The sequence below is a fragment of the Mustela nivalis genome (assembly GCF_964662115.1).
Source record: "Mustela nivalis genome assembly, chromosome: 13".
NCBI classification, from domain to species: domain Eukaryota; kingdom Metazoa; phylum Chordata; class Mammalia; order Carnivora; family Mustelidae; genus Mustela; species Mustela nivalis.
The window spans coordinates 67,674,764-67,701,748 of record NC_139032.1 but is presented as its reverse complement, the minus strand read 5'-3'; the positions used below and the strand labels follow the sequence as shown (position 1 = coordinate 67,701,748).

Sequence of the window (26,985 nt, the reverse complement as noted above, 5' to 3'; positions counted from 1 at the left end):
CTTGATGCCTCTTCTTGTTTCCTCTGTTTTCTCTGTCTGCTGTCTAATCCTGTGCCTTGCTTGCCTGGGATAAATACAATGATAAGGTTACTGGTTCTGATTGCAAGGAGAGGAATTTCTTATTTGTTTTACAGGTCCATGCTGCTTTGTTGCCTTCCCAGGTAAACTGGCTACTTATTTAAGAAATATTTAAGAATTATTTTTTAAGAATTTTATTTAAGAAATTAAAAACTGATTGAATTGTTTAATTGCTTAAAATAAAACCCCACATATTTTACCCTTCTGAGGCTGGTTTCTATAACCTGGGAATAGGGCTGGTAGGCCATGAATTCAGTGAGATGAAGTCCTACGCAATTTTTAGTCGGTAACAACTAAGAGAAGGCCTTTACTGTGGTCGCAGAGGCAGAGCGACTGGTGTCTGAATCCTTCTCCCACATTAGTCTCTCAGTTGTGAATCGGAAACCTCAGCTTCATGGCTTATTGTGAATTTTAGCAGTAAATTCTTAAAAATGGTGAGAACAGATATCTAACAAAAATCATACTTTTTCAGTAAACAATTGTGTTTTCATTTTTGTTGCCAGAAAAACTTGATCCAAAAACTAAACGGAGAGCTTAAACACATGCCTCTAATATCCTCCAAAGGGCACTTTCATTTTTTTCTTTCTTTTGCCCAACCCACCCATCCTGGCTCCAACTTCTCTCCTTCCAGTTGCTTTGGGTCCTGTGCTGCTAAGAAGCATTTATTTCCTTCTAGAATTTGAAGCAAACAGAGCCCAGAGCTGGATAAGGAAGATATCAAAGAGGGGAAAGAAAAGCTTCCGTTGAGCATTGGGCTCTCTCTTACAATTAATTGCCACTCTCCAGCTCCCCAGGCCCAGCACCCCTTGGTAACACCCAGGCACACACATGCACACACATATCTCCTTCAGGACACCTGGTGTTGAGGCCTGTCCAGAACAAATGTTGACCATTGCAACAGAAAGCGGGGCACATAACTGCCTCCAGTGAGTAGGCTTTTCTTCCCATAGTTACAGCTAGAGGGATACACAGCCCCGGTGTGCCCAGCTGTTCATACTCTTAAGACCAGGCTTGTTTGGCCTTCACTCTAGACCTGGAGCAGAGAGTGCTACTTTCAGCCAATAACCTCAAGGGCAGTAGGAAAGCAAAGGGGGTGGGAGTGAGCAGAACCAGGTACTGGAGAAAAGAAAGAGGTGGGGTGTGACTCCCCTTCTCCTCTTTATATTCTCTGGTCTTTGTTTAAGAGACATGACTCGGGACGCCTGTGTGGCTCAGTTGGTTAAACAGCTGCCTTCAGCTCAGGTCATGATCCCAGGGTCCTGGGATTGAGTCCCACATTGGGCTCCTTGCTCAGCAGGGAGCCTGCTTCTCCCTCTGTCTCTGTCTGCCATTCTGTCTGCCTGTGCTTGCTCTCCCCCCCCCCCTGACAAATAAATAAAATCTTAAAAAAAAAAAAAGAGAGAGAGAGAGAGAGAGAGAGAGACATGACTCATCAAATGGGTCCCCTAGATAGGGATTTGGATGCTCTGTGGGCAGCAGATAAGAGTGCAGCCTTCTTGCAGAAAGTAAATTTATTGGATACTCCCCCATAAAGTCAATAATGTCAGGCTTATCAGCTGTCCTCATTCTCCACTCAGCCCCCTGGGGACCAGACTTGAAATAAAGGCCACAGCTCCAGGGCCTGGAGAATGGAGGCATAGGATAGGGCTGGGAAGGGGTCTCTGCCCCCTTGGGCTATATTTTAGGCAGGTGGGGAAAATCTGCCAGGCCTGTGTTGCCCAGAGCCCTCAGCACTCCAGACTGACAAATCCCAAACCAAACATATCCACTGAGGGGATGAGGCAGGCACCCCCTTAGTCCTCAAATTCAGCAGATGTTTTCAGGATGTTCCACTGGAGGTGTCTTAGGACAATTAGAGGATGTTATTATTATTTTTTTAAGATTTTATTTATTTATTTGACAGAGAGAGAGATCACAAGTAGGCAGAGGGTCAGGCAGAGAGAGAGGGGGAAGCAAGCTCCCTGCTGAGCAGAGAGCCTGATGCGGGGCTCGATTCCATGACACTGAGACCATGACCCAAGCCCAAGGCTGCAGCTTAATCCACTGAGCCACCCAGGTGCCCCTGAGGATGTTATTTTATTTTATTTTATTTTTAAGATTTTATTTATTTATTTGACAGACAGAGATCACAGGTAGGCAGAGAGGCAGGCAGAGAGAGAGGAGGGAGCAGGCTCCCTGCTGAGTAGAGAGCCTGATGTGGGGCTCCATCCCAGGACCCTGGGATCATGACCTGAGCCGAAGGCAGAGAGGCTTTAACCCACTGAGCCACCCAGGTGCCCCGAGGATGTTATTTTAAATGTAACCAATAAAAAACCTACAGAGGAAACCTTGATTTCTTGCCACAGTTCTCACGTTCACTTTAATACAGATACTCCTGTGCTACCCAAGAGCAGGTCAATTTTTTTCTGGCTGGTGGAGATCTGGTTTCCTTGCAAGTTGCCTTAAATCAGTCAGTTACCAGCTAGAGTTTCAGACATGATTCCAAAACTCACACAGTAGCTGAATCAGACTGTTTTTTGTTTGTGTGTTTGTTTGTTTAACAGGATACAGCCTGTGCTTGGCTCCTCTCCTCCTAAACTTGACACACACAGGATCCAAGCAGGCATTAAGCCTGGCCCAGACCTTATCAGTGAGTAGTCCCGTCTTCAGCAATCTGACCCAGGCAGAAGAATCTGGCTGGGTAGAAATGGAGAAGAGTGAGGGCGCCTGGGTGGCTCAGTGGGTTAAGCTGCTGCCTTCGGCTCAGGTCATGATCTCAGGGTCCTGGGATCGAGTCCCGCATCGGGCTCTCTGCTCAGCAGGGAGCCTGCTTCCTCCTCTCTCTCTCTCTGCCTACTTGTAATCTCTCTCTGTCAGATAAATAAATAAAATCTTTAAAAAAAAAAAAAAAAGAAAGAAAGAAATGGAGAAGAGTGAAAACAAGATGGACTTAGCCTGGCCTGATTTTGAAGCCTAGAATGGCCCAGAAAGCCAATGGGGACCCAAGCTGTCCTATGGGGATAGGAGGTAGGGTGGGGAGAGTCAAGTCAGTTGTGAGCATAAGCTGCCCTCCTTGTGCAACTAGAATAGCTCCTGCTTCCTCTTTGGAGACCAGAGTCTCCAGAGTAAACAGACAATAGAGAAATGAGAACCAAGTTAAGACCTGGGGTTAACATCTCTGTTGAGCCCTCTCCTTTCTGACTTCTGCTTTCCCCAGTTCCCATAGCTAAGCCTTGTCCTCACACAGAGAGTATGTCCTGTCATGGTTTCCAGCTGAAGTAACAGGTGTAGAAATGGCTCCAGCCTCTTCCCCACATCCCCCACACTGCATGCATTGTGCTATTCCAGGTCTGACATTGACCACTATGATCTCACTCCTCCACCCCCCTTTCCAGAAGTTGCTTTTCTAACTTCTCCAGAACCTGGGACCTCACTACCAACTCTCCTGCTCCAATTCATCTGACTAAGCTTTTGCCCTGGCTCTCTAATTCCCTGAATTCTTTGGATCACACCCTACCTCAGTCCTGTCATACTTCTCTGTGGTCTGCAGCACAGCTCTTGAGCCCCATTTCCCAGAACAGTACCCAGTGCCTTGTGCTTTTCCTGTTCCTGGCTGCCCTGTGTCTCTATCTGGCACTGGCTGGGAATTCCTAAGAGTCACCTTACCTGAGCCACTTGGCATCTTATGCCCACTTGGGTAAGCCTCTGTCCTCTATCTCTGAAACTGTAGGGATCCCAGGGTTTCTGAGATCTGTCTCATGGAACTTAAATTCTCCCAAATCCCCACTCTAGCCTTCATGAATATTTGCTGAGTCAATGAATGAACCTCAGCTCTCAACACAGTGCCTGTTGGATAGTACTTTAGCCAGGAGTGCTCATTAAAGACATGATGTTCTTATTCAAATAACCTTTCTACGCTTTCTCTTCTCCAAACTTCACAGCAGGATATTTGGTCCCTCACCCCCAATCGGCTCCTTTCCTACTTTTCTAGTTGTGTGTGTATGTATGTGTGTCTCTGTGTGTGTCTAATTTTTCTATTGGTCCATCTAAGACCAGGTGGTCTTAAGTACCGTCTTATAAAGCCCATGCCATGATTCCACTGGTCATTTCACTGACACTGCCTTAAGATCCAGTTGCACCGCATCGTCCCTTCCCCGCCCTCTTTCGCGGAGATTTTTTCTAGGCTTGGGTGCTCAGGCTGCCTTCTACAAAGCTTGGAACTTTTGGTCTCCTTATCTAAGCTTGGTCTTTGTGAATCAATTCTGTTAACTGTTGTTTTAATCCCATGTCCTGCCTCCCCAAAAAAGTATGCACCTGTGCCCTGGAGGCCAGGGTCATTTCTTATCACCAGACCTCAGGACAGGGCCCTATACCCAGGAGAACTCTTAAATACCCAATCTTACAGAAAAATTATTACTTGGGTTTATCAGGAAAATATAAGTTCATAGGATTTATTCCAAAAGTAGAAATAAAAGCAAGTAAAGATAATACTGACAACAGCTATCACTTACTAAACATCTACTATGTACTAAACAGTGTACTAGATGCTGTGGATTTCCTGTATTACTTATAATAATCCTTATAGGTAGATACTAATCTAAGCCCCATGAGATTAAAACAAACAAACAAACAAACCTGGAACTCAGAAGTTAAATAACTCACCCAAGATCACAAAACTAGGAAGTGACACCCCTGGATTTGAGTCCAGATTTATACAATAGTAAAGCCCTTCCTGGTTCCATCAGACTCTCTGGATGTGCATTATCTATGCTCGCTACTAGCTACATGATGCTATTTAACTAATTAAAATTAAACATTCAGTTCCTTGGTTACATTTGCCACATTTCGAGTGCTCAGTAGTCACACGTGGCTAGTGGCTGCTGCATTGGACTGTGCAGACAGAGATCATTTCCAGCATCACAGGAAGCTCTGTTTGGACAGCACTGCTACAGACACTCTGGTCTTCCACTACGATATGGGGAAGGATGGCTCCTAGTAAATTATAACTGGCACGATACGAGGAGAGGACAGATTCTTAAGAGCAAAGGTTTTCCCTTTGTCTGTGAAGTCAGACAGACAGATCAGACGGTTGCAGTGTGGGGTCCAAAACAAACTCCTGCACACTGTAACTATCACTCTTCTAAGTGACCTGAAAGACATTTTGTGGTAATTAACATTCAGGAAACTAGTCCTCCAATCACCCTTCCTGTAATATTCACTAGAAAATATTCTCCAAATTACTTAAACTATAGAAAAAGATGGAATTTAAAAGTTTTAGGTGAGGAAAAAAAAAACTGGTGATAAATATGAAATCAATTAAACTTACAAAAGCCTAAGAATAATGACACCAGCTGCTAAAGGGCTTTTGCTGGTAGATTGGGGAAAAGTCAACTAAAAATGACACAAAAGAATAAAAATAAATTTTAAAGAGGATTATTAAATTTATAGAGCAAATCAATGAAGCACTGGAGGAAGAAAGGAGAAAAACAAAACAAAAACCTAAAACTCTGTCTTCTAAAAAATTGTGACGAGATTTTTCCTTTACGTTTTTTTTAATAAAGAGTGTTATACGAGTTTTTATACATTGTTGAAGGGTACTCTCTAGTAAAATCATAGTACAGACCATGGTGTACAGTACACAGGCAAAAAGAAAACCATAAAAGAGACAACTGCAGCATTTGTTGTTATCACTATTTAAATTTTTAGCCATTCTAATAGGTGTGCAGTGATAAGTCATTGTGGCTGTAATTTGCATTTTCCTGATGATCAACACTGTTGAACATCCTTTTAAAAAAGTTGTATTAATAATCACTATTACAGCCCTCTCCTTTTTCTTCTCTATTATCAATGATAGCTTTGACTCCCTCCAGGAAGTGCTGTTAACATTTAGCAACTTAGCTCAGCAGTTTATAGATAGCTTTGCAGGGGGAGAATAGTCCTAGGGAAACATTCTTTATGGGAAGAACAGTAAAGTTATAAAGTCAGGTTAGAGATGAAAGTGTACTAAGTTTTAGTAAAGATGGACGTTTCCACAACATTTCTAGAAAATAACACATTTTGGAAGAGGAATATGCTGATATCCAGCAGATTTTGTATGTTTGCATCCAAAGCAAAAAAGTAAGAGCCTCCACAACACTAAGTGCAATGAAGCAGAGCTGAGGCAGAGGATAAACTACCTGCAAGCTCCCCTACCACAGTCACTTGTCATACCAGTGACAACAGAGAAAATGCTTTCTAATTATCAGCTAAGCAAGGACTGATTTATTAATATTTGCTTCAGTTATATTTCAGGAGGTGTTCATGGAAGAAATTAGGACAAGGAAAAATGGCAACATTTCCCCCAGTTTTATAGAGATATAAATGCCTACAATATTGTATAAGTTTAAAGTATACAACATAATTATTTGATATATGTATTGTGAAATGATCACAAGTTTAGTTAATACCCATCACCTCACATAGCTAAAAATGCTTTCTTGTGATGAAACTGTCTTAGCAACTTTCAAATATACAATAGAGTATTGTCAACTATTCTCATCATGCTTGACATTATATCCCCCAAATTTGTGTTATACAGGCAGTTTGTACATTTTGACTACTCTCATCCAATTTGTCCAGTCCCTACCCCCCGCCTCTGGCAATCACCAATCTGAGTTTGGTTTTTCTAGTTCCCACATATAAAATGAGATCATACAATTATTTTTCTGTCTGATATTTCCCTTAACATGCCTTCGAGGTCTACTAACATTGTCACAGTGGTAGAATTTCCCTCTTTTATTTCTTGGGCCCAATATTACTTGGCTAAGTAATATTCCATTCTCTGTATATACCACATCTTCTTATCCATTCATATGTACAGGGGGTGCGGAAATCTCTTTGGGATAATGATTTCATTTCCCTCAGATAAATATCCAGAAGTGCAATTGCTGGATCATGTGGTAGCTCTATTTTTAATTTTTTGAGGAAACTTCATATTCTTTCTAGTGGCTACACCAATTCACATTCCCATCAGCAGTGAATAAGAGTTCCTTTTTCTGCACATTCTCATCAACACTTGTTAGCTCTTGTCTTTTTAATAACAGCCATTTTAACAGGGGTGAGGTTTTGATTTACATGTCCCTGATAATTAGTGATGTTGAGCATCTCTTCATGTACCCGTTGGCCACCTGAATATCTCCTTTGGAAAAATGTCACTCAGTTTCTTTGCTCACTTTTAATTGAATTATGGGGTATTTTTGCTATTGAGTAGGAGTTCCTTATATATTTAGGATATTAACCCCTTCTCAGGTATATTGCTTGCAAATATTTATTCCCAATCTATAGGTTGCCTTTCATTCTGTTGTTTCCCTTGTTGTGCAGAAACTTTTTAGTTTGATGTAGTCCCACTTGTTTATTATCACTTTTGTTGCCTTTGGTGCTTCTGGTGTCATATCCAAAAAAGTCACTGATACAAGCAATGTCAAGGAGATTTCCCCCATTTTCTTCTAGGAGTTTTATGGCCTCAAGCCTTACATTCATGTTTTTAAATCCATTTTGAGTTAATTTTTGGAGTGGTAGAAGACAAGAGTCTAGTTTTATTCTTTTCCATATGATTATCCAAATTTTTCCAGCCCCATTTATTAGAGACTGTATTTCCTCTGTTGAGTATTCTTGGCTCCCTCATCATATATTAGTTGACTAGATATGCATGGGTTTATTTTCCAGGCTTTCAATTCTGTTCCATTGGTGTAGGTGTCTATGTTTATGCTAGTACTATACTGTTTTGATCAGCAAATCTGATGCCTCCATCTTTATTCTTTCTTCTCTGGATTGCTTTTGGCTAGTTGGTTAACAGTCCTGAATGTCTTTTTGAGTTGCTTATCACCTATGGATCTTTTCCAGTGAAATATCTGTTCATGTCTTTTGCCCATTTTCTAGTGGATTTTTCTAAGCTGTTGAGGGTTAAGTACTTTATATATTCTAGATGCTACTCCTTTGTCAGCTATGTAGTTTGCAAATACTTCCTTCTAGTTTGTGGCTTGGCTTTCCAGCCTCTTTTTGTAGGCTTTTATAGTTTTTAATTTTGGTGGAGTCCAGCTCATCAATTTTCCCTTTTATGGATTGTGTTTTTGGTTGGTATCAAATATTAAGAAAGAACTCTTTACTTCACTCTAGATCATGAAGATTTTCTATTTTTTCCTCCCCCTGAAAGTTTCATAGTCTTACATTTAAGTACAGGAGACATTTGGGTTCATTTTTGTTTAAAGTATGAGGTGCAAGTTCAGGTTATTTTTGTTGTTGTTGAAAGGGCTAGCCTAGCCTCTACTGCATTGCTTCTGCTCTTTGATCAAAAACCCATTGAGCAGGGGCACCTGGGTGGCTCAGAGGTTAAAGGGTCCTGGGATCAAGCTCTCTTCTCAGCAGGGAGCCTGCTTCCTCCTCTCTCTCTACCTGCCTCTCTGCCTACTGGGATCTCTGTCAAATAAATAAATAAAATCTTTAAAAAAAAAAAAAACCATTGAGCATATGTGTGTCAGTTTCTGGTTTCTTTATTCTGCTCTAGTGATCTATGTGTCTATCTCTTTACTAATACCACAGTCTTGATTACTGCATTAATCAAGGGCCACCTAATAAAGTATCACTGATGGGGTGTGAGGGGGTCTTAGTCAGTTAAGTGTCTGACTCTTGGTTTTGGCTCAAGTCATGATCTTAGGGTCATGAGACGGAGCTCTGTGTCAGGCTCTGAGCTCAGCAGGGAGTCTGCATGAGATCCTCTCCCTTCCTCTCCCTCTGCCCCTCCCCTGCTTGCATGCTAGTGTGCTCTCTCTCTCTCAAATAAATAAATACATCTTAAAAAAAAAATGAAGTATCACAGACTGGGTGGCTTAAAAGAGACTTTTATTTTCTCACAGTTCTGGAGGCTAGAAGTCCAAGGTCAAGGTGTTAGTAGAGCTGGTTTCTTCTGAGGGTCTTTCTCCTTGACTTGTATGTAGATGGCCATCTTCTCCCTAATCTTCGTATAGTCTTCCCTCTGTGCCTGTCTGTATTCTTAAATCTCTTCTTATAAAGGACCCCCAGTCATATCTGATTGGGGCCAATGCATACGATTTCATTTTACCTTAATCTTAGAAATTCTGCACTGGTGGCAAGATTTACTATTTTACCAGACTGCTTATGAATATTAGTGGCTAATATCTACTGCAAATTTCAAGAATAAATACAAAACATCTCAAGTGATTAAAAAAGTTTTATTCATCATCCCAAAATGATTATATATTACAAATTCTGATCAAAATAATAATATTAACGGTTTTTTCAGTAGTACCACAAACTACCTGTACCTGAAGATAAAACCAAATAGTCAACTGGTAAGCATACACTGAAATTTACCCATGTTTAAAATATCATTTGTTTAAAAAATCCACATACATGTTTTTCTGCTTATGAAGTAGAGGGAGCACACAAATAGCTATATATTATTTTCATGTAACAAACCCATGCTCTGAATGAGTCATCAAAAGACCATAAAACCTTGTAATTTTTTTTTGATGGTGCATGAGACAGTACATTGTTTTGTACAACAAGATACACTACTTCTAATTCTCCTCATAATCCTTTTCAACCCCACTGTGAGAGCTGCTCCTAAGTGTGTAGCAGCTTGGTTGGCTAACAGGTTCCTACATCATCTCTACATTGGGTTGGGTTGGGGGATGGCAAAGGGGCATTCTAACTAGAAGTTCTGGGAATAGAGATGCACAGATTTCTCATTAGAAAAATGCAGACCTGCCTACTGGTCCTGTGAAAAGCTATCACTATTGAACTGATCTGATTGACTTATAAACGATAATTAGATTTTAGTTTATGCAGAGAAGCTTAAAAGAGCTTGAAACATGCCCTGTAGATTCTTGCCTGAGACAGAAACACAAATTTGATGGAAGAAGGTGGAAGTGAGTATTCTCAATTCTCCTTTACTCAAACACAGATACAAACCTTTATCAACACAGATAGTTACATGAAACTAAGGATTCCAAGTTCTCTCCCTCTGAAAATCATGACTTATATCTGTGGCTGGGTAGAGATTTACTAACAAAGAGATGAGGTTTTACTTCTAGAAAAAGCTAGAATATTGAAGAAGTCCAGGGTAGAACAAGTACCAAAACTAGGGAAGCAGAGAGAGTGAATTGCTTGGCACCAAGGAACTATGCAACATAAGGGATCATACAAGGAGACCTAGGAGACAACTGCTTGACCAATAAAATGAAAATATTAGTTCTATTTAGAGAAGGAGGCAACTTGTTAATGTCTCTGAATTCATGAACCATACAATTTGTCCTTTAATGCCTTGATAAAATGAAACAATTTTTTTTTTCCCCTAAGTAAATTAAATTCAGTTACCCAACCTCCTGAGTCAGGCTTGTGTTCTGAACCATAGTTTTTTTAAATCCCATTTGAACAATAATTAGAAAAGCAACTGGGAAATAGGAAACGGAACATTCCTTGACTACTTACTTAATCCTAGGCCTGATGCTAAGCACTTTATGTTCCATCTTATCCTAACTAAAAACCCTGAGATATACACACTTCCCCAATTCACTCATGTGGAAGTTGAGGCTGAGAGGTCCTCTGCCATAAATCCCACATGATGAACCTGTGATGCAAACTCAGGCCTAATTCAGAAATTTGTGATCTTTTTATACCAACATGCTGGTTCCCTTAAGTGAAATGTCAGAGGTGACCTAGCCAGGCCTTAATGAGAGAGGAAGAGAAGGAAAGACAATTTGCTGCTGGGACATTCCTTCAAAGATATCCTTTTGTCTGGTCAAGAACTGGAGTTTTTCCAGATAATTATATATTAGAAGTTGGGAATGTGGTACTTTCTCTGACTACTAATCGTTGAGGAAAATTTTCCCGTGGGGATTTATAATATTAACGATGAAAGAACTGTTCATCTTCCAGAAAGGAAAACTTGGGAGAGACTTAGAAACATGTGAAGCCTTAGGCTTGTGATACTGGATGAGGTGTTAGGCTGGAGTGTGGGAATTCATTCCAAGTGTGTTTCCCAGATGCAGCTCTGGTCCCCAGTCTACAAACCACTGCTCTTCTATGTAACACCTTGCTGTCCTATGTGCCATCTGAAGTTTGGAGCCATATTAAGGCTAGATACAACGGTTTGGGGTCACGAAGAAGAAAAGCAATGGATACAAGTTATTCTCAACTACTTGCATCCATCAGAGACTATCAATAAGGGAAGGAGGAAGGATTCTTTGGAAATGAGTGCTTAGCTAATGGTTTCCTGGGGAAGCAGAAGGGATGAAGTAGCAATGGGACACATCTTGAGCTTAAGAGAATCAAGTACTCCCGGATATTAAGAGTATTATGATCAAAGGCTGATGTCTCCAAACATGAACTATTTCACCTTTTGGAGATACGGCATTTTGTAGTTAAAGGTATGAAAATAGCCTAAGTATTTTGGACAAGGAAGAAATACTCCTTCTTGATCTCTTTGTCACCTTAGGCTCCCAATCTGAGCAAAAACCTATTAAGTGGGGAATGGCATAAACACCCTGAAACTGACTCCTGAGGCATGGGATGACTTCTCTTTGAAGCATCTCAAGCAAAGTTAAAAACACTGTGTTGTGATGCAATGACATAGGAACTGGGCCAAAATCATGGCACTCTTGAGTTTTAACTTCAGGTGTTTCTCAAGTCACTGCTATCATTTGTTGATTTAGCTATAAAATAAAAGGCACAGAATGAATGTGACTTCTATAGCTTTTAAGACTCAAGAGTAAGATGAGGCACCTGGGTGGCTCAGTTGGTTAAGCAACTGCCCTTGGCTCAGGTCATGATCCCAGAGTCCTGGGATCAAGTTTCGCCTCAGGCTCCCAGCAACATGGGGAGTCTGCTGCTCCCTCTAACGTCCCCTCTCATGCTCTTCCTCACCCTGTTTCTCTCTCAAATAAATAAATAAAATCTTAAAAAAAAAAAAAAAGAGCAAATGATTTTCACTTGAGTAAACTTGTTTAGGAAATAGTGGTAGACATTCTGCCATCTAGTGGTCAAATTTCAGGGTCTGCAGCTAGTGAATCAAAGAAATTGGCCATCCCACTACCCAGCTTCTTAGAGATATTAGATTTTAAGAACTGCAGTTATACTGCAATTTTATTCCAGCGACCAGAAGTCAGGAGCTGCAGCAGAGGGGAGAAGGCCAAGGGCTCCCCACTTAGAGAAGGACCGAGTGGCCATGTGCTTGTCAAAGGACGGGTTATCAATCTTGCCTCTCAGGATCTGTCTGGAGACAGCCAGGGGTGCCTAACTTAGTTAATGTAAGAGGTTTTCTCTTGTAAAACAGACAGAGTGGACCTCAAAGTGGCCATACTAGGAGAATTGTTGTTGGAATACTCAGGTGAAAAAGAAAATTGATCTGATGAGGTTTGATGGTAGAGCCACTGGCCACTGCGCGCAGTTAAGGATTGTCAAGGAGGACAGAATAAAGTATGGCTGAACCTGTAGCAGAAGCAAGGCCAGCCTTCAGAGTCTGGGGAAAGGCTTTCACACCCTCAAGTCAGGGTAGGAACCAAGCAAGAGCAGAAGCCTGTAAAACCAGAAGGTAGTCAAGAAAAGTATTTCAGCTGCCAGTGGGCTGTGGAGGGAAGAATACAGAATCTCTGTCAGTGCAGCCAAGATCTCTTAGATTTTGGATTCTTCAAGACCTTGGACTTCAGCGATAGATAAAAGAAAAATAACCTAAATAGGGGTGGGTAGGACCCCCTGGCAAACAGTGGAAGCCCCAATTTGAAATGGGCAGATGTGTATGCACTTAAGTATATATATACTTCTAAATGCTAAGCAAAAGAAAATGGTCCTCACTAAATGACAGATTTTACCCAGAAACACTATTAGTATCTGATATTTTTTCAACTATGAAAAACGAAATTAGGTTTGGCTATTTAGAATTTGGGTGTGATTTCTATGGGCTAATCTTCCAGCAAAAAGAAGCTGATTACAATGGTCTATCATCTGGGGACAAGTTTACTGGTAATCTGTAAGAGTCCCTGAAAACCCCATTATGTTAGTTATGAAAAGATCCACATTGAAAGTACACATTGAAAGCTTGTCCTAAGAGAGAAAGATCAGTGGTTATCATTTATCAAAAAAAGTTTCTGGTGTTTTGAAAATATAGAGTGGGTGGTTGTAGGTCACTTTTCTCAACTTTGTTTTAGGAAAACTCAGTCAACCTACTATTCCCTCAGACTCTCTGGTTTCCATTTCTGACACTGTTATGATTCTCTGGTTTTAGAGGAAAGTCTGGGATTTTGTCCAGAAAGTTGTCCTAAGCAGGCTTAGGACAAAATATAAGACCCATCTTCCTTTTCTAGACAAAGAAAAAGATAGCAGTGGTTACTGTACCTACATATACCTTTACCTCTCTCTTGGAATATATGATTAAAGTGACTCACGAAGAGATGGAGGAGAGAGGGCCATCCCAGCCCACTCAGAAACACATCTTGAGTGGGGGAAAAGGAAACTGAAGGGTTTTAAATTGGTGGTACTTGATAAAGCTGATAAAGGAAGTCTGAGTTTTCATCCCAACAATATGCAACAGAGAGAACATCTAGATGGAATGATGAGACTGGACACAAACTTTACAAATACCATGACGGAGAAAGCATTAGTCAGATTTGCCACTGACCTTCACTCTGGAGATGTGATATAGGTAGAGGAGAGGGAACAGGTAGGCTTATATACCATTTAAATTGGTTTATAGGCCATAAATGAAAGATATGGAGCTGGAATTGATGAATGAATACATGAGTCCAGAAGAGTACATCTTAGAAAAATTACAGGTAATTTCTATTAATATTTTAGTGTTAACATCAAAATTGGGAATACAAGGATTAAAAGTTTAGAAAATATTAAAGTCTATGAATAGCTCATATTTTTACCTAACAGATGGTTGGGAACGAAACAAGTAAAGTAAGTTTTGTGAAATCCCAACCCTTTCAAAAGTATGTCTGGTAGCATGATCTTGCTTGAATGATTTGTTAACAAGTGCTATAGAGGTCAGTGAAAATATTCTCACAATGGCTGGAAATTAAAGCACCACACAAGCACAAGCTTCCTTTTCATTCCAAATATGAAAATAGAAAATTACAGAAATTTGCATATCTTTGACAAAGCTAGAAAGCAGCTCTCATTCTAAGAGAATGATGCTCTGTACTCTAAATTAATTCCATATGGGGCTGCTGGTAAAATGAAATCTGCTTGCATCCTTTCTTGATGCCACCTAAAGTATGATCACTTAAATATTAACTGCAACTCTACAGTCTTAAAAGCAGCACTAACATACAAGCTTAACTTCTGATTACAGGAATGGGTTATTCGTTTTTTACTGGTATATCCTTCATTAGCTTTGCCCGATGAACCCATCTTCCAGTCCAAATGTTATCTAACATTTTTGAAAGAATATCATATTCTGTAAGAGCTTCAAAGGGTAAGGGTGTTTCCCTCAAAGGAAAACTGAGATGCTTACCAAAGGAATGGGAAAGAGAGACAGGTATGATGTCACCCATCTCTGCTTCTCCGCTCAAACCTAGCACTGTACCTGGGAAGTGTAAAGGGACTCCTTAACAAAAGTAAAATGAGAGAACTAAATCACATGGCTCAGAAGTTAGGACTTTTCCTGCATCTTCAGACTTGACATATATCTTCGGCCCTACTTGCATCTGACAAACAGAGATTGATCTTCTTAAACAGTTATCCATCTTTGTGTCACAAGGGGAATTCTACCATTTCAACTTACTGTCTCAGTATAACTGGATAACCTCATCCCACTCAGAAACGGGCCAGATCCCATTGGGCTGCACATTGGGGGGAGAGCGCTTCCAGTCCCATGTCTTCACAGGAATCTTCCAGGTCTTACCATAGTTGGCTTCAATGTACTCAATAGTTTCACAGGGCACATGAATCTTCATGTCTACAAACTCAGTCCAGCACAGTGTAAACTTGGGAAACAGGTATCTGTGGCAAAACAGAGGCAATGGGGAGAGGAGTTAGGCTCAACAGTACACGTTCGCTCTAAAGAACCCTGCTGCTAGTGCACTCTCCCAAGGAAAGTCCTCCCCCATCAGACAGCTTTGGGGAGAGATACAGTGGACATTTTGTGGTTTCTGACTGTTAAGCACCCTCTTCCTCTTATAATGTTAACAGCATCCTAATCCCAATCCCCAGAGATGGGTAAAAAGGACCCAGGCCTAACCAGTACATTATAGTGACTGGATCAGGGATAAGAATATACACAAATTAGGCAAATAAAAGTCAGCTGTGGGATTTCCGCTGAAACACCAAAGAAAAAGACATTCTTTTTGCGGAGGTTTCTAAGCTGGTGGGATGGAAGCTGAGCATCTGTTATCTAACAGCAGGGAGAGAGACTGTCTGAGAATGAAGTCAAAGCCAAAAGCGCCCAAAAGGCGGAGGAAAATGATACAGCTCAGAAAACTGTAGGGAAGGACTTGCATTTGGCTGTGGTCATTCCTTAAACATCTCAGGTAAACCAATGAATATATATAATTCTTTTTTTTATACATTTCTAATGTATAAATTCTTCCTACACAGAGGGAGGCACATGTAGCAGTGTGAAAGGAAACAACTCTTCTAGTCTGCCAGAGAACCTGAATCAACTCTGGCAATACAGGACATTCTCCAACAACAGCATCACATATGCTTGTGCCTTTGAGGCAGGTCTTATTAACTCCTGTGTCTCGGGTTTCACTGTGTTTTTAGACGGCTTTTGATAACCTACTTAGCTTAGTTAGCTAAAGAAGAAACTCCCTGGGTCAGCCAGGGTATTCTTCAAACTCCTTTCCTAACTCATACCGCAGTGAAAATTTCTCAGGATATGTGAACATGGTAGGATGCACTAAGATGGGTTTTTGAGGAAAGCTTCACACCCCCTCCCCCCTCCTCCAACGCAGGCATCGAGGTCTAACGTGTGGATGTCCTGTACTTCAACAAGATGTCCCTTAAAGACAGCTATACCAACCACATTCTTCCTGCTCTATTATTTTAGCACCTGCCCTTTTTAAATCTCTGTTCTCAGCCACAAACTTACTTTCTTATTTTTAACAGTTCACACATCATTAAATCCTCATTAAATTCAAACTGCTACTGAGTGACTCTACAGAATACTAAAATAAGCAGCATATGTGTGAGGTGAATCTTCTCTTTCATAACCTGGACTCCAAGGAAGACAGCAAGCATGACTCCAAGATGCATTCCCAGACCTCTGTCCCCTCACATGAACCTACATGTAGTTCCTGGCTTTCTTTTCGTCTCAAATGCTAAAGAATCTCTACACCAGCTCAGGCAGTGTTAGTTATTTCACTCTATGTCTAGTGGAACTATTTTAACTAGCAACTAAGTTTAAGAAATTAAACCAAAATATGTTTTTTAAAGGTATTCTAGATCAGTGAATTAAACTCAATATATTATAAAGGAAAGCTAAAACAAGCAGTTTCGTTAGATTTAAGTTTATATTATAGCGCGATATTCTGTGTTGGTGTTTTCTGAGAAATGTTTCTTCTCTTCACAACATGAAAAAAACTTTCAGTAATGAGATTTGAAGTGACAATAGCAGAGATCACAGAACTTTAAATTATCAGAGGATGAAAGAAAAAAGGAACAGGAAAGAGTCAGATGTCAAAGCATAATCATACTGTGGAAATGGGATCTAGCTGGGATGTTCTCCAAGGAAAGGTCAGTTCTCATAATATTCTGCTTTTAAATATCGTGTTTTACCACCAGATGAACATAAAGCCATACATGAAAACGAGGGGCTGAACAAATTAAAAAGAAAGCAACAAGTCCCTTCTACCCAAACCAATGGGTGCTGGCAATTAATAAGACAATCCCAGCTGGCTTCTGTGAAAAGACGGCCACAGCAAATCTCATAGCTGAGGAAGAAATAAGATACAGCAGAGCTCCACCATCTGCTGGTCCCAATTTTATTCTGCACACTCATATTCATGGAATTGCTTATTTTGTCATCAGACCAGCCATCCATCATGGGCCTCCACCCTCCTCTATCAGATACTGGTCAAAAGAATGTTCACCTGTCCCATCCTATCAAGTTGACATACTCTAGTTGAAATCAGAGGCAGAAATTATGACCTATCTCCATAACATAGGGCAGGAAACTCGTCTCTTAAATATTAGCCTCTACAGTCTATCAAAGAGGTGAAAGAAAGAAAAATCAGAGGTCCAGGATAGATACGGTAGATGAGACTACTACAAATTTTAATGAAAGCAGTATCTTAAACAATGAAATGTTCAAATGAATCAAACCATAACATTAAAAATAAACAGTGAAAAATAATTCAAAGACAATTTAACTCCAACGTTCATTTGTGTTCTAAAAGGGAAACATCCCTAAATCATTGTGGTTTTCTTTTCACTAAAAAATTTTCAATTCAATCAGCAAAAAGAATATTCCAGCTTCCTAGGAGAAGAAGAAAGATAAACCATAAAATGTGAAAGCTGATTGTTAAATAGGAAAGAGGAGAGGCAGAGAGGGGGTAGGTGGCACAGACCACCACATACCATGTACTCTGTCCAGGTTACCAGTAAACAATGACTAAAACTAGAACACACCATGGGTCTGGGACATTACCTTAGCTAAGCTAAGGTTAAGTTTGGCTAAGCAATGTGTACTTTAGAGCTCTGGGACAGGATCCAAAATGTGAACAGATTTAAATTCAGACTAAGGCAACCCTTGTAAGCTCAAGGGATCTTTTCACACACATACAAATCTTTCCATTCACATTTTCTATGTCATAGAATGTTTACTTCATTTTATCTCTGCCTGAAAGATTAGAATTAAGAGTTGGTTGGAGCTAAAAAAAAAAAAAAAGAAAAAGAGTTGGAGTAAACTATTTCATTTTTTTCCTCACAAAGTCCTTATAATCTGTAAAACTACTTACCGGTGGTTAGATAAAGTAATCTCATCAGTTTAATTGTACATCCCATAAGCATAATTGCTAAATGGAAAACACTGTTTTTATTATTATTAGTTAGCTAGACTAAGTAAAAGACAGACACCATCATTTATAACTGAATTTGACCTTTTTAAACATAAGTTGCATTAAACTCTGGAAGTGGAACAGCAGAGCCATGTTTTCAAACAAGAATGTTCTACAAAACAACACAAATGGTTTATTCTCATTACCAATCCTTAATTTCTTTTTCTTGTGCTATTCCAGTGCCTAAGCCCTCTAGCATTCTGCTTAATAGAGGCAGGCAGAGCACACTTTTTTTTTTTTTTTTTTCTTTTTTCCTGATTCCAAATCCATTTTACTCCAAGCTTGCTAAAAGGCCTTTCCCCCACTTTTGGTTAATTATGAAATTTATCAAAAGTTTTTAATGTCATCAAATGATAATGGAGGGTTTTTTCCCTTTGATCTTTTAAACATTTAATGTTGAAAATTGCACTAATACACAAGAACTACAAAATTTGATATAATACATGATCAGGCTTTGCAAATGTTCTATTTATAGCAGACAAGAAAGTATATTCAGCATTTATTGGGTGAAGCCTTTTCTATATATCCAATAAATCAAGCTTATTGATTTTCTTCATGTTTTCAATAGTTTACTAATTTCTTCTTTGCCTGAATCAGCAGTTGTTTTTTTTTTAAGAGATTTTATTTATTTATTTAACAGAGAGAGAGAGAGAGAGATCACAAGTAGGTAGAGAGGCAGGCAGAGAGAGAGGGAGGCAGGCTCCCCCCGAGCAGAGAGCCTGATGTGGGGCTCGATCCCAGGACCCTGAGATCATGACCTGAGCCGAAGGCAGAGGCTTTAACCCACTGAGCCACCCAGGCGCCCCAATAAATAAAATCTTAAAATAAAATAATTTCTACACCCAACATGGGGCTTGAACTTACAACCTCAAGATCAAGAGTCACACACTCTACCAAATGAGCCAGCCAGGCACCCATATTTGGAAATTTTAAATAATATTTCTATCTAGCAGTAGTTACTATTTGTAATAGCTACTATTGTTTTTAAAGATTTTATTTATTTATTTGACAAAGAGAGAGAGATACCAAGTAGGCAGAGAGTCAGGCAGAGGGGTGGGGGAAGCAGGCTCCCTGCTGAGAAGAGGCCCCCCACCCCCTCCCCTAAACAGGGCGCAATCCCAGGACCCTGAGATCATGACCTAAGCCAAAGGCAGAGGCTCAACCCACTGGGCCACCCAGGAACCCGCTACTGTCTATTTTTTAACCTATATATATCACGGTAAGAGTTTCTAATAAAAACTGAATATGTGCAGAATCTCAACCCTCTTCCTACTACACAGAACTTAGATACACTTTACTCCTTCAACACTGAAAAATCATCTCCTCCTCAACTGATTATCATCAAGAGTTTCCCGCTGTCATTTTTTTATAGACAATGGCTCACCAATTTACTGACATATTGTACACACTTTTTTGTTCACCATTATGTCATATATATTATGTCTTCCTTCTGTGTTCTTTAATAGATCTTTAAGCATGGATCTCTGAGACGTGAACTTTCTTAATCTTTTTACACATGTAAATGTCTTTACCTTGACCTCCCTCTTGAATGTTAGTTTTAACTGCATATAACTTAGTTATTTCTCCTCAGCTTTTGAAAAATAACCTCCATTATCTTCTGGCCTCTATTGTTAAAGAGGTATATTTGCTGCTCCTTTGTGAACAATCTGTTTTGTCTATAGCCTGAAAACAAAAATTTTTTAAAAGATTGTATTTATTTGAGCACCTGGGTGGCTCAGTTGGTTAAGCGACTGCCTTTGGCTTGGGTCATGACCCCAGAGTTCCGGGATCGAGTCCCACATTGGCTCCCAGCTCCACAGGCAATCTGCTTCTCCCTCTGACTTTTTCCCCTCTCTGCTCTCTCTCACTGTCTCTCTCTCAAATAAATAAAAACAAATCTTAAAAAAAAAAAAAGATGTATTTATTTATTTGAGAGTGACAGAGATAGTGACAGAGATAGTAAGAGAGAGCACAAGTGGAGGAGAGGGAGTAGCAGGCTACCTGCTCAGCAAGGAGACCGATGCGGGGCTCAATCCCAGGGTCCTGGGATCATGACCTGAGCTGAAGGCAGATGCTTAACCGAATGAACACCCAGGAGCCCCCAATTTTTGTTTTTGACATTACAGTTTTCTTAGGAATTATCTAGATGTAGATTTATTATTTATCCTGGTTATCTGTCTTTAATTTGGGAATTCTATTTAAATACTGCTTTTTCACCATTCACTCCAATTTCTTTTAGCTCAGCTATATCTTTTTAAATTTTCTTTGATTTTTATATTTATTTTTTATATTCATTTGAGTGTAGGTGACCACAATATTACGTTTCATGTGTACAACACAGTGATTAGACAAGTTTATACATTATGCTACGTTCATCACAAGGGTAGCTGCCTTCTGTCCTAATACATTGGCATTCTATTATTATTGGCTATATTCCTTAAGCTGTGCCTTTTATTCCCATGACTTATTCATTACATAATGGAAGTCTATATGTCCCACTTCCCTTAACCCATTTTGTCCACCTCCCCATAGCCCTCTTCTCTGGCAACCTTCAGTTTGTTCTCTGTATTTATAGGCCTAATTCTGTTTTCTGCTTGTTGATTCATTTAGTTTAGTTTGTTTTAGATTTCACTTAAGCATGAAATCATGCAGTACTTGTCCTTCTCAGTCTGACTTATTTCACCTAGTATAACACTCTCTAGGTCCATTCATGTTTTCTCAAATGGCAAAAGCTCATCTATTTTCATGATTGTGTAATATTCTACTGTGTGGGGGGGTATCTATGTGTGTATACTCTTTATATCTTCCTGAGACATTTGTTTATTGATGGGCACTTAGTTTGCTTCCATATCTTGACTATGGTAAATAATGCTGAAATAAACAGGGGTACATATATCTTTCCAAACTAGTGTTTTTGTTTTCTTTGGGTAAGTATCCAATAGTGGAATTACTGGATAAGATATTTCTATTTCTAATTTTTTGTGGAAACTCCATACTGTTTTCCACAGTGGCTGAACCAATTTACATTCCCACCAACAGTGTATGAGGGTTCTTTTTTCTCCACATCCTTGCAAACACTTGTTATTTCTTATGTTTTTTAATTCTGACAGGCCTAAGATGAGAGCTCATTGTGGTTTTTGATTTACATTTCCCTGATACTCAGTGATGTTAATTAGGTATATCTTTTAGACATATTCATCAGTGATTTGTACTGAACCAAAGGGAATGTGGCAAAGTGAGGAATTACTGTGCACAGTAAGTCATTAAGTCCCTACCATCAATTTTGCCCAATTCTCTAAGAATTGCAATCTATTGAGAACCAAGGTTACAGCATGCTGACTAGCATTTTTTAAATGATCTCTTCCACTAAGCCCCTCAAATTCTACCATAGAAAACACAGAAGCAAAAAGTAATACTGAAATGGCTAATATACTTTTCAGAGCCTAAACTAGAATATAATCGTTGAGATCTTCATTCATCCCATACTCCACTCCTATCCCAAACTTCTAACATATAAGCAATATACACAGCACATACATGTTTTATAAAATAAAATTCTACCCATTGAACCTCATTTTCCCACTAACTTCCGTGGAAATTGAGTGACTCCATTTATCCTACTGACTTTTAAACTCTGCTATGCAGTTTCCATAAGACATTACTACTGATTATCTGTACCATAGGAGAAACAAGAAAAAATTTATATCAACAATGAGTAGACAAATTAAAGCTTGCATAAGTGGATGTTATCATGTAACAATTGAATATAACTCCATGACTATATCAAAAACTATCCATTTAAAGCATGCTCAAAACTCTTTTTTTTTTTTTAAGATTTTATTTATTTACTTGACAGAGAGAAATCACAAGTAGATGGAGAGGCAGGCAGAGAGAGAGAGAGAGGGAAGCAGGCTCCCTGCTGAGCAGAGAGCCCGATGCGGGACTCGATCCCAGGACCCTGAGATCATGACCTGAGCCGAAGGCAGCGGCTTAACCCACTGAGCCACCCAGGCGCCCTCAAAATTCTTTTTTAATGCCAGAAACAAAGTCCCAAAGCCCCAGGACATTTTTTGTTTTCTTTTTAAGAATCTGAGGACTTCTGAGACTTCTTCTTCTTTTCTTTTCTTTTTTTTAAGATTTTATTTATTTATTTGAGAGAGAATGAGTGAGAGAGAGCATGAGGGAGGAGAAGGTCAGAGGGAGAAGCCAACCCCCCAAGGAGCTGGGAGCCCGATGTGGGACTCGATCCTGGAAGTCCAGGATCATGACCTGAGCCAAAGGCTGTTGTTCAACCAAAAGAGCCACCCAGGCGCCCACCCCAGGACATTTTTATTTCTACTGCATAACTTCCAAAAATTAGATCTATAGTTTATCAACAATCAGACTTAGCTGTGCTTGCTTTCTCTCAGACAATGTTAATAGTATTTCTCTTTGGATCTAATAGATAAATTTAAAAAGAGATTAAACTATGATTTCAACTTTTATACTAAATTAAAAAAGCTTGTTTTATTTTGAACTCAGATTACCTAATTTGTCAAATCAGATGCAAAAGGCTCAAAGCTTATCATTGCAATTAAGCCTGCCTTGATCAAATTCATCCCTCTGGTCCCAGGTATCCCTCTATTTTAGTATGTAATCTTGGGCTCTTTCCTCTTCACATTGGTTTTCTAAGTCATAATTTTTTTAAGATTTCATTTATTTATTTTAGAGAGAGAGAGCATGCTCATGAATGGGGGGAGGGGAGAAGCAGGAAAAGAGAAATAAGCAGAATCCTCGCTGAATGCAGAGCCTGATGTGGGGCTCAAGCCTATGATCCTGACATCATGACCCGAGATGAAATCAAGAGCCAGACACTTAACTGACTGAGGTATCCAGGTGCCCCATAAATTTTTTAAACGTGTAAATAAACTTTTTTTCTAAATACATTTTTTGAGAAGTAATTTACATTTAACAAACCGAACCCATTTTAAGTTTTGACAAACACATATACCTGTGTAAGTACCACAGCAATTAAGACACAGACTACTTCTACTACCCTGCTTCCCAAAGGTCCCTGTGCTCTTTGGCAAGTCATAGAGTAGATCCACCCTGGCCCCTAGCAATCACTGATCTTACTATATCCTTCATTGGTTTTGCCTGTTCTACAATTTCAAGTACATGCAGTTACATAGTATGTACTCTTCCTATCTGACTTCCTCCACTGAGCATATTTTAGAGAGTCATTTATGCTACTGCATATATCAGCAGTTCATTTCTCTTTACTGTAAAGTAGTATTTTATTGCCTGAGCATAGTATAATTTATCTGGTCACCAGAAGATGGACATTTGGGTTGTTTCCATTTTTCTGGCTACCATGAATAAGAATGCTACAAACATACATGTCAACTCTTTTGGTGAAAATATGTTTTTATTTCTCTTGGACGACTACCTTATAAAAGACTTTATAGAATTACATTCAAACAAGACATATGGCAGTCTTAAAAATATAATTTATGTCACATAAATGAAAGGTCTTCCATTTATTCATTCTCAGGTAATTTTTTTCAGCATTTTTTTAAAAGATTTTATTTATTTATTTGACAGAGAGATCACAAGTAGGCAGAGAGGCAGGCAGAGAGAGAGAGAGAGAGGAGGAAGCAGGCTCCCTGCAGAGCAGAGAGCCCAATGTGGGGCTCGATCCCAGGACCCTGGGATCATGACCTGAGCTGAAGGCAGAGGCTTTAACCCACTGAGCCACCCAGGTGCCCCTTTTTCAGCATTTTTATTTTTATTTTATTTTAAGTAATATCTACACCCAATGTGGGGCTCAAAATTAGAGCCCCAAGCTCGAGACTTGAGCAGCCAGGCGCCCCTGAGGTAATCTTCTCTTAAAAAACAAATAAGCAAAGATAACTATATAAATAACTCCCACTTCTGTACTTTGCATACAATTACCATATAAAATTCATTCAAAGTTCTTCCCTCAACGATATACTTTGTACCTGCTACCCACTAGAGGTGGTTTGGAGATATAATTAAGGAAACCTAAGACAATATATCTGTTGCAAGATATGAAGGCATAAACAGAGTAGGAAATGTGAGTCGTTTTCAGAAAGGCCAATGTTTCAAATATACTAATTTAAAGAAATAATCTTTGCTCACAGGCTGAGTAAGCACAGAGTGTGGCCGCAGACCAGGGAGACAGGAATGATTAACTGCTTTTCTCTGAGAGCACAATGAGGAGAGGGGACCCCCCCTCCCCTATCTCCTCCGGGCCAGAGTCTAGGAGGACACCATTTTCATTCTCGTCCTCTAAAACTACACAGAAAGCCTTCAGAGAACCAAAGCTACTGAGAGCAAACCAGAGCAGATTACTTAGCCTAACCCCTAGCAAAGGTGGTGCAATTCTGCCTGAGGCAAAAACATTTGAGAATCACTGCAACAGACCTCTTCCCCAGAAGATCAGCAAGAACATCCAGCCAAGACCAAGTTTACTGATCAATGAGAACTGTAAAACTTCAATGCTAGAGGAATATAGCATCCAGAATTCATGGCTTTTCCTTATGATTCTTTAGCCTTCCAAGTTAGTATTTTTAATTTTCATCATTGTTTTCTGTTCTTTTTATTTTTCTTCTTTGCTTTTTTTTTTTTGTAAGATTCTATTTATTGGGCCACCCAGGTGGCTCAGTAGTTAAGCATCTACCTTTGGCTCAGGTCATGATCCTGGGGTCCTGGGATTGAGACCCGCATCAGCTCCCTGCTCAGTGGGAAGCCTGCTTCTCCCTCTCTCACCCCCCTGCTTGTGTTCCCTCTCCCACTGTGTCTCTGTCAAAAAAGAAAGAAAGAAAGAAAGAAAGAAAGAAAGAAAGAAAGAAAGAAAGAAAGAAAGAAAGAAAGAAAGAAATTCTATTTATTTATTTAACAGAGACAGCGAGAGAGGGAACACAAACAGGGGGAGTGGGAGAGGGAGAAGCAGGCTCCCCACTGAGCAGAGAGCCTGATGTGGGGTTCCATCCCAGGACCCCAGGATCATAACCTGAGCCAAAAGCAGATGCTTAATGACTAAGTCACCCAGGCGCCCCTTTCTTCTCCTTTTCAACCAACTTATCAATATCAATACCTTTTTAAAAAATCATTTATAATATTCACTTTTAGAGTTATATTCTATCCCTTCATTGTATTTAACCTTATTTTTTGTACATATATAAGTTTTTCTTTCTTCAAAATTTTGGGATACATATTTTTATACCTTATAACTACGGCATGGCTTTTTCTATTCACCCACTTGACCATATTCTCTCCTTTTTTTTTTTTTGAAAAATTAAATTTTTCTTCTTTCTTTTTTCAGCCAACTTATCAATTCCTTTATAAAAGTCTTTTTAAATTTTCATTTTTACAGTCCTATTCCATCCCTTCATTGTATTTACCCTTATTTTTGTATATATACAAATTTTTCTTTCTTTAAAAATTTGGGTGTCAGTTTCTCCTAACAGACCAAAATACACCCAAAATCTAGTGTTTGGCTCTGTTCTGTTCACCAGCCTGATCATATTCTTCTTTTCTTTTTTTTCTTTTCCCCCCAGTTGTGGGTCTCTTCTGATTTGTTTAGTGAATATTTATCTATGGTTGTTGTTATCCTTTTAGCATCTTATTCTCTCATTTATCTGTTCTTCTCTGGACAAAATGACAAGATGTAAAAATTCACCTCAGAAAAAAAGGACAAGAGGTTGTACCAACTGCCAGGGAGCTAAACAACATGGACATGATAAGTAAGATGTCAGAACTAGAGTTCAGAATAATGATTATAAAGATACTAGCTGGGCTTGGAAAAAGCATATAAGACACTAGAGAATTCCTTTCTGGAGAAGTAAAAATCTAACCAAGTGGAAATCAAAAAAGGCTATTAATAAAGTGCAATAAAAAAATGGAAGCTCTAAGTGCTAGGATAAATGAGGCAGAAGAGAGAATCAGTGATATAGAAGACCAAATGATGAAGAATAAAGAAGCTGAGAAGAAGAGAGATAAATAATTGTTGGATCACGAGGGGAAAATTGAGAGATAAGTGATACCATAAAGTGAAACAATATTAGAATCAATGGGATCCCAGAAGAAGAAAGACAGAGAGGGACAGAAGATATATTGCAGCAAATTATAGCAGGGAACTTCCTTAATTTGAGGAAGGAAACAAAGATCAAAATCCAGGAGGCACAAAAAAAAACCCCTCAAAATCAATAAAAATAGGTCAACATCCTGACATCTAATAGTAAAATTTACAAATCTCAGAGACAAAGAGAAAATCCCAAAAGCAGCTTGGGATAAGAGGTCTGTAACCTACAACGGCAAAAATATTAGACAGGCAGCAGACCTATCCACAGAGACCTGACAGGCCAGAAAGAACTGGCATGATATATTCAGGGTACTAAGCGAGAAAAATATGTAGCCAGGAGTACTATATCCAGCAAGGCTGTCATTGAAAATAGAAGGAGAGAAAAAAGCTTCCAGGGCAAATAGAAACTAAAAGAATTTGTGATCACCATACCAGCCTTACAAGAAATATTTAAAGGGGTGCTATATGTGAAGAGAGAACCTAAAAGTAACATAGACCAGAAGGCAACACAGACAATATATGGTAACAGTCACCCTACAGACAATACGATGGCACTAAATTCATTTCTTGCTATAGTTACCCTGAACGTAAATGGGTGAAATATCCTAATAAAAAAACACAGTGTATCAGACTGGTTTTTTTTTAAAAAAAGACCCATCGATATGCTGTCTCCAAGAAATTCATTTTAGATCCAAAGACACCTCCAGATTTAAAGTGAGGGGGTAGAAAACAACTTACCATGCTAATGGACATCAAAAAAAAGCTAAGGTGGCAATCATTGTATCA

General features: G+C 39.4%; 1 protein-coding gene across 5 annotated transcripts in view; it reads right to left on the bottom strand.

Annotated features, from left to right (window-relative positions):
• The window catches only part of FKTN (fukutin), a 97,968-nt gene that overhangs the window by 17,483 nt on the left and 53,500 nt on the right, over positions 1-26,985 (bottom strand). For 2 of the 5 annotated variants that reach the window (XM_082695100.1, XM_082695104.1), the window contains one exon: positions 14,960-15,057. In XM_082695100.1, the coding sequence (XP_082551226.1) occupies positions 14,960-15,057 (98 nt within the window). Of the gene's footprint in view, positions 1-9,265; positions 15,058-24,795; positions 24,919-26,985 lie in introns of those variants that run through there. The other 3 variants (XM_082695101.1, XM_082695102.1, XM_082695103.1) reach the window with 2 other exon arrangements.